Source organism: Vipera ursinii (genome assembly GCF_947247035.1).
Source record: "Vipera ursinii genome assembly, chromosome: 2".
NCBI lineage: Eukaryota > Metazoa > Chordata > Lepidosauria > Squamata > Viperidae > Vipera > Vipera ursinii.
This window is the reverse complement of record NC_139513.1, coordinates 238,904,616-238,913,288: the sequence shown is the minus strand read 5'-3', so window position 1 is coordinate 238,913,288 and position 8,673 is coordinate 238,904,616. Positions and strand designations below refer to the sequence as shown.

Below are 8,673 nucleotides of genomic sequence, written 5' to 3'. Positions count from 1 at the left end.
CCTGTTAAATAAAATTACCAAGTCATTAACTGAATGTATTGTTTAGATTCCCAGGATACTTTGACCCGCAATGTACAAACCCTTTTTTATACTTTCTACCTGTCCTATTTTTCACAATAACATTTTCAGTTGTGTCTCAGGAAAAGTGCTACAAATCACTTAGGAAACAATAATAGTCCTGTGCAGCTTTTGCAAAATTGAACCTAAGGAAAGAAAACACATCCTGTCATCATCATTCACTCCTAATGTCATAAGGTTGACCATCTCACCATATAAAAACCAAATAATGTAGCTACCGGAAAATAAGTTTTATTTCAGAAAAAGTGATGATGTATTAGTACAAAAGCCAAAAAAATAGTACTGCTTCTTTCCAAAATGCACTTTACAAGGTTTTCTCTTTTTCATAAAAGAAAATACACAGAAAATACAGAGTATGAACCAAAACAGTGAGCATAATTTCTGGTAATTTTTGATCAGTAAAGGTTTAAAAAAAAACCAGGAAAAGCAGGCATGGAATGTACTTTGTGTTGGTTCACGTGAGGCTTTTTTATATGACCTGTAATAAGTACCAGTTTTTATTTATAGCACCATGGTGACATACATTTATTAAATGACAAATTAAAACAAAATTAAACAACACACTAAACTAAATGCCAACACATTGTACAAGGGTAACTTATAAAATAGGCTATGATAAAATGAGACATATTGTGTATAACTACAGCATTAATGAACATTCTTATTTTTCAATATGTGTTTTTTCCCATGCAGTATGAATAGTGTACACATACAACAATTTTGCAATAGCTCAGCCATGTTTACTTCAGGATGAATTCAAGCCAGCACCACTTAGAATAAAACATCAAGTGTTCACTTCTAAGAATACATGATTTGTAATCAGCTGCCTACAGTTATGCAAATACTTCAAGCACCTTTTGTTGTAGTTAATGAGGTTTGTGTGATATAGTGAGGTTACCTGAAGGAAATACAGTACGGATTGGCCTGTAATACTAAGAATATCACAAGCATTTCCAGGTATTTTGTTACAGTGGTTGTGCATCATTTCCATGGTCTTCTCTGATAGAAAAATCTAGTATTTATGACGTGTATGTTGAGTATCAGCACCAAGTTTAAAGTTGAAATTCTGATCATGGTTATTTAAAATAAGGCATTACTTAAATATGTTGTCTAAGGGAAAATAAAGCCCTTGCATAGAGTATTACAGTGCTCATTTGAACATATGACATTATTAATGCTTTATGGACAATAGGCACAAGACTGAGAGGAAACTTTTTCAATCTATGAGTTTCTGTTCTTTTTTCTAAAATACTTAATACATGTAATAGTTCGAATTCATAAAATTGCAAAGAAAAACAAGTGTTTTCTTTTTTTTTCCTTTTAACACAGATCGTTAATTTCTCCATATATTATTGCATTAAAAATAAATAAAATCTCTATTTTTAATTTAGGAACTACAGCAAAATCATCAATATGCTAGAGTGCTTATAGGAAAAAAAAATAGCTCACATTTTGTGCCATTTAGTGCCATGTATGATCTTTTAAGCACATTTTCTTTTTTAAAAAAATATATTTAAAATTGATATTATATAGACAATATAGTAATCATGATTGTTGGCATTGTAATCAAGGTTTGGTAATAGAAAGGTTGAGGTCTGTTCTTCAGTCTTGTTCAGGACAGGAGGATGCAGAGTCACTATTTGCAATTTGGGGTCTTCTGAAAAAGTAAGTTACTGACCCCTTTAAAGCTTTCAGAACCAAAGTATGTGACACGATATGTGAACAGAATCCTTCATGATGGGAGTGAGGAAGGAAGGTTTTAATAGAGTTCAATCCAAAGTCTCATTTTAAGAACTTCTCCAAGTTCTCCTAGGAGGTAGTTGTCCTCATTGCTTTCTTCCAATTTCTTTAGCTCTTCCTTTTGGTACAGGGGGACGCTAACTATTTCCAGTGTATAAATACCAGCTGTGGCTTTTTTCTTAGCAACCTGAAGATAAGTGAGCCCATCTTTCTGGTGAATCCGGAAGGTGCTGTTGTGATTACCAAAGGAGATAATGTAGCGGTTGTGATTTGTGAGGGTCTGTATTGCAGGCATGAGATCTAATATATGTTCTTTATTGCCAAGGCCAGTTACGCTGAATCTCATCTTCAATGGAAGATCAATGTCCAAACTTTCCAAACTGATCTGTTAAGCCAGAAATAAAAGGTAGGGCAAAAGGCATAAGCAAACCTCAATATTTCTGTTTGGATTTTTTTTTGTTACCACAGATGATTAATTATTCTAATTTTCCATCATTGCTGCTTCCTTGCTACTGGCTCTAGAATGGCATTGAGACCTCGGGGCCAGAAAATGCATTGCAAAGCATGTATACAAAGCCACTGGACATCTGTCATTCTCCCAGAATATTTAATCCATCATGAAATTTACAGAAATAAGGGTAAATGCCATCTTTTTGTGCTCTGCTAATTTACTGGGTAATTTATTCAATAGGAAAACGTAGAATTTGCATAGGACTTGATCAGAAATGCTGATCAACACAGAAGCTGAAGAAGCTTCTTGGATAAGAAGCAAAACATTTTCAAGGAAAAAACAAAGAAAGTCCACTTGACTTTTGAAAAAGCACCTTTGGGACAACCATGACTTGGATGATTGACAATCTCCACAGATCAACAACATACTTTTATCATACCACCAAAGCAGCCTTCCTCACACATAGGCCTTCAGATATGTGAGATTTCATTTCCTATGTTTTGTTAGCTAGTAGGAACAAAGCACCCATGTGAGAAAGTCCAGTTTGTCTAGAGGAAGATCAGCATGGAGTAATTCCCACCCATGATGAGAAAATTCATTTCACTGTCCTTTCATTTTAAAAAAACAATTATGGGGAAAGCGTGGATATATCAACAAATATCTGATAAATTGGAAAGCCTATCACCATGGAGGTTTACATCATATGTGTGATGGCATAATCAAATGGCACAAAAACTTACTTTGCGTCATTTGTGTGATGACCTCTGCACACATGAAGACATTTGTATCGTTACCATAATCATAATTAGGCAAATTATATAAACTGCAGTGAACATTGATTCATTGCGTGCAATCATTCCATTACGCATTGAAATTTCATTGCAATTATAACGACTAATGGTTAGAATAACTGAAGCATGAAAAAGGCAAGAATTGAGAGTGGGATTCAGTAGACGGGAACAAAATCATAGATTGGATTTATTTTAATTTAATTTCTGAGTCTCGCTTGCCATAATTCTAAAATTAATCTGAGTGGCTTACATCAAGTTTAGTAATCATATGAACATTTAATTTGATAAGAGTTTTTCCAGGATTCCTCAATATTCAGTAGTAGAGTCTTTTTCTCTTGATGACTAATTACTCATCAATCCAATTTCAATTATTCCAATCCAATTATTTTGTTCTGTTTTTACATAAAAAAATCTCTTTGAAATTGGAAGGGCAAAATTACTATGCATAATGATTCTACACTAGCTCTACGCAAACTCATGTAAGTGGGCAAAAGAATATCGCTCTTGATGCTAATAATCCAAGATTATAGTAGTTTCTTTTTAAAGCCCCATAAGATTCTGGTAAATTCAGTGGATGATATTGCTTAGATCTGGAACAGCAAGCGCGAATCAGTTGTGCAGTTTTTGCTTACCTCTGCAGGCTCCAACTGATTAAGGCTTCTTTTCTTCCTGCTATCTTTTTGGGAGTATCCATTAATTTTACACTCATAACAAGCTTCTGGGGACAAAGCATTCTCTTCTCCTTGATCCGCTGGTAGATACTGGCCTTTGCTAAATCCCATACTGGATACACAGTGCCTGATGAATAATGTCATAATATTATCACCTGGGGAAATAAGCCTTTTTGTTGCCATGTTGTTAGTTCGTAAGACAAATGAGTGATTTGTTATGCAGATAAAAACACAAGTTGTAATGATTTCGTATTAACAAAATGCATTTGTTAATGTGCATTTACTTCTCAATGTTTTGAATCTTTTACCTTTCACCTTTGTCAGTAGCTTAGTTTTAGAAGGGATTTATTCCTTTCTATATATATATAGGGACGCAGTGGCTCAGTGGGTTAGGACGCTGAGCTTGTCGATCAGAAGGTCGGCAGTTTGGCGGGTCGAATCCCGAGTGCCACGTAACAGAGTGAGCACCTGTTACTCGTCCCAGCTTCTGCCAACCTAGCAGTTCGAAAGCATGTAAAAATGCAAGTAGAAAAATAGGGACCACTCCGGTGGGAAGGTAACAGCGTTCCGTGCGCCTTTGGCGTCTAGTCATGCCGGCCACATGACCACGAAGATGTCCTCGGACAAGTGCTGGCTCTTTGGCTTTGAAATGGAATGAGAAGGGGTGTGGTCTAATGACATCAACACCCTGTATCAGGTGTGCATGATTATTAGGCAACTTTCTTTCCTTTGGCAAAATGGGTCAAAAGAAGGACTTGACAGGCTCAGAAAAGTCAAAAATAGTGAGATATCTTGCAGAGGGATGCAGCACTCTTAAAATTGCAAAGCTTCTGAAGCGTGAACATCGAACAATCAAGCGTTTCATTCAAAATAGTCAACAGGGTCGCAAGAAGCGTGTGGAGAAACCAAGGCGCAAAATAACTGCCCATGAACTGAGAAAAGTCAAGCGTGCAGCTGCCAAGATGCCACTTGCCACCAGTTTGGCCATATTTCAGAGCTGCAACATCACTGGAGTGCCCAAAAGCACAAGGTGTGCAATACTCAGAGACATGGCCAAGGTAAGAAAGGCTGAAAGACGACCACCACTGAACAAGACACACAAGCTGAAACGTCAAGACTGGGCCAAGAAATATCTCAAGACTGATTTTTCTAAGGTTTTATGGACTGATGAAATGAGAGTGAGTCTTGATGGGCCAGATGGATGGGCCCGTGGCTGGATTGGTAAAGGGCAGAGAGCTCCAGTCCGACTCAGACGCCAGCAAGGTGGAGGTGGAGTACTGGTTTGGGCTGGTATCATCAAAGATGAGCTTGTGGGGCCTTTTCGGGTTGAGGATGGAGTCAAGCTCAACTCCCAGTCCTACTGCCAGTTTCTGGAAGACACCTTCTTCAAGCAGTGGTACAGGAAGAAGTCTGCATCCTTCAAGAAAAACATGATTTTCATGCAGGACAATGCTCCATCACACGCGTCCAAGTACTCCACAGCGTGGCTGGCAAGAAAGGGTATAAAAGAAGGAAATCTAATGACATGGCCTCCTTGTTCACCTGATCTGAACCCCATTGAGAACCTGTGGTCCATCATCAAATGTGAGATTTACAAGGAGGGAAAACAGTACACCTCTCTGAACAGTGTCTGGGAGGCTGTGGTTGCTGCTGCACGCAATGTTGATGGTGAACAGATCAAAACACTGACAGAATCCATGGATGGCAGGCTTTTGAGTGTCCTTGCAAAGAAAGGTGGCTATATTGGTCACTGATTTGTTTTTGTTATGTTTTTGAATGTCAGAAATGTATATTTGTGAATGTTGAGATGTTATATTGGTTTCACTGGTAAAAATAAATAATTGAAATGGGTATATATTTGTTTTTTGTTAAGTTGCCTAATAATTATGCACAGTAATAGTCACCTGCACACACAGATATCCCCCTAAAATAGCTATAACTAAAAACAAACTAAAAACTACTTCCAAAAATATTCAGCTTTGATATTAATGAGTTTTTTGGGTTCATTGAGAACATGGTTGTTGTTCAATAATAAAATTAATCCTCAAAAATACAACTTGCCTAATAATTCTGCACTCCCTGTAGTCAACTATGACAGCTCATTATTTGTGCAAATTATTCAAATTGCTAATAAAGAATTTGGGAGGCTAAGATGATCATTTCGAACTCATTATGTTCTCATCAGTCATACCCTTTATCTGAGATTCGAACCCGGGCTGATTATATATCAGGCAGTGTTTTAACCTCCTGAGCCACGGGGTTCTTTCTCTCTTATATTAGCTGGAAGGCAAGGCAAATGTATGTTTAAGTATTTGTCAAGGCTTTTTGAATGGACCTTGCTAATTAACTCTTTCATTCCTGTTTTGGCCCGGCTCAGGGCTTATCCACAGGATATAGTCAACTATGACAGCTCATTATTTGTGCAAATTATTCAAATTGCTAATAAAGAATTTATTATTTATTATTTATTAAATTTTTATACCGCCCTTCTCCCGAAGGACTCAGGGCGGTGTTTTGGCCCGGGTTCGAATCTCAGATAAAGGGTATGACTAACTGATGAGAACATAATGAGTTCGAAATGATCATCTTAGCCTCCCAAATTCTTTATTAGCAATTTGAATAATTTGAGATTCGAACCAGAAGGGTATGGCTGACTGATGAAAACTAATAAGTTTGAAATGCATATCAGTCTCCCTTAATTCTTTGTTAGCAATTTAAAATTTACACAAATATGAGCTGTCACCGGTGTGACTACTGCCTATCGATGGCCTTCAGGTTAGGCTGACACAGGAAATAAAGATTTGTCCCATGTTTGGCGCCTAGCAAGGTAATCTAAAAATAGTTAACAAGCATTTGACATATATATATATGTGTATGTATATATAACATACTGTATTAAAACAAAATACCAAAAACAGTGGCAATGGAACAAAAGTTTATAAGGCAAAGGAATAAATTTCCATTTTTTTCTGTAGAGTGGCAAGTCACTCATACACATATACTTAAAAAGCTAATATAAATGAAATTAAATATATTTTTATTGTTGAAGTTCTCAATATACATTACTGCTATTTTTCTATATGAAAGTCAGAAATTGTAGCCTAGTGTCTTCATTTGATGGTAACCCTTCAAGGTGATGTGATGACATAAACACCTCACTGGAACTATTAATGATATATTCCATCATTAGCTCTGGAATTACAGTCATAGTTATGGCAGTCATAAAACGGGTCACCACATGATCTGACTCAACTTTATGACTGCACCCTGCCTTTCCCACTTGCGGTTGTTAAGCAGACGAAGGAAAAGAACTGCCTGATCAAGGAGGACAAATAGCTCCCCGCTGTGCACAGAAGGGAATTTGCAACCTTCTCTTTTTTCCAAACCAGTGCTGCAGTTCCGCTCCTGTTTGCCAAAGAGACTTTGCCCCAGATGGGGTGGCATTTCTCCAACAAGCAGCACCATCAAGGAGACTGGCTGAAAAAGGTCTGTCCTGAAACCCACTTTTAGATGTTGGGATGGACCTTTTCCAGCCAGGAACCAACCAGGCAGCAATGGCTTGTGACTTTGTAGACTTTCTGGAAAAGCCAACAGGGAAGATTGCCAAAGGCGATCGCGTGATTGCAGGGCACTTGGCAACTCACTGTACATGTGAATGATCTGTCAAGTGCTGTTATGACTCAGGTGGTCAAGGCAAGGTAGGCCTTTATTGCCCTCAGGAAGTGTTCAACAAATGGCCTTCCAATGAGTGGTAAGGCTCCACCCCACGCTACCCTGAAGGCAGCCACTCTCAGTCTCCCAACAGCAGCCCACAGATTATCAGGAAAGTCCACAAGGCAAAGTCCAGGCATAAGAAAAAGGGCAGTCCCCAGGGCAAAGACAAGGTACAAAGCAAAGACAGTTCTGAAGGTAAAGCAAAGCAAAGGGCAAAAGCATCCACAAGGCCAGGGTAAGAGAAACGGGAGTCCTCAAGCAAAGACAAAAGCAGTCCTCGAAGCAGGCAAAAGGCACGAGTCAAAGCTGGGGGAGTGTAATCCAAGACAATAGCTCCGGGCAAAGACTAACTCCTCATGGCTTCTCCTTAAGTCACTCCACTCCAGGTATTCCTGGTGAGGAGGAGTGGAGTGACCTCCCAAGTAGCCTTGCAGCCCTTCTCTGGGCTTGCCTATGCTCTCCTCTCTGTGCCTTTGGATCGAGTGGCAGCTGTTCCTCATCGGAGGAGATCTGCTACCTGTCAGCAGCCAATCCTCCCCTGTGTCTGTGAAGGCAGGCAGCTCTCTTGACTGGTCAACCTCGTCCCACAAAGCCTGAGGGACCAGGGACAGCATCGTCCTCAGCACCTGGCCTCTCCAAACATGCCAACGGAGAAGTGCCATCCTGGTTGGATGGTCCCGGTTCCAACTCCTCCTCCTCCACCAAACCAGGCTCTGATGGGGTAATAACAAGTGCCCAGATCACAATCATGTGTCCGCTTGGATGCTGCAGCAACTGTAGGTTTGGGTGCTGCTTAAAACTCTCTTTTTTCAGCACCATAGTAATTTTGAATGGTCACTGAGTGAATGGTCATTAAGCGAGGACTATCTATAATTATAAGCCAATTGCTAAGCACCAAAGTACGATCAGTTCACTGAAACAACTTCTAGGACCAGATCAGAATGATTCAACTCATGGAAAAATGGTGGAGAGGAGACATAGGATACCACAGAAAATAAGCATACTCTTGCATAATTTAGGTAACTGAAAAACTCTACCGATTAAATCTACTCCTCCTGAAAAAGGCTATTCTGTCAATGGTGGTTTTACTATGGATCTGATCCACATATTTAATTTTCATCCAATCTACATTGCACATTGTAAACTGTGTATTGTTGTAAACACTACGGCTGCCATATTATTCAGTTTCATAAATAAAGCTATTTCATGGTTAAGCAACAGGATTATG

At 38.8% G+C, this 8,673-nt stretch overlaps 1 protein-coding gene across 1 annotated transcript in view; it reads right to left on the bottom strand.

Moving 5' to 3' along the window:
* Positions 1 to 287: 287 nt before the first annotated feature.
* The window catches only part of FBN2 (fibrillin 2), a 145,803-nt gene continuing 137,417 nt past the window's right edge, over positions 288 to 8,673 (bottom strand). Inside the window, exons 64-65 of the mRNA XM_083352573.1 lie at positions 3,693 to 3,858; positions 288 to 2,203 (exon numbers count right to left, since the gene is read on the bottom strand). Coding sequence (XP_083208699.1) covers positions 1,838 to 2,203; positions 3,693 to 3,858 — 532 coding nt within the window. The 3' untranslated portion in view covers positions 288 to 1,837. The remainder of the gene's footprint in view (positions 2,204 to 3,692; positions 3,859 to 8,673) is intronic.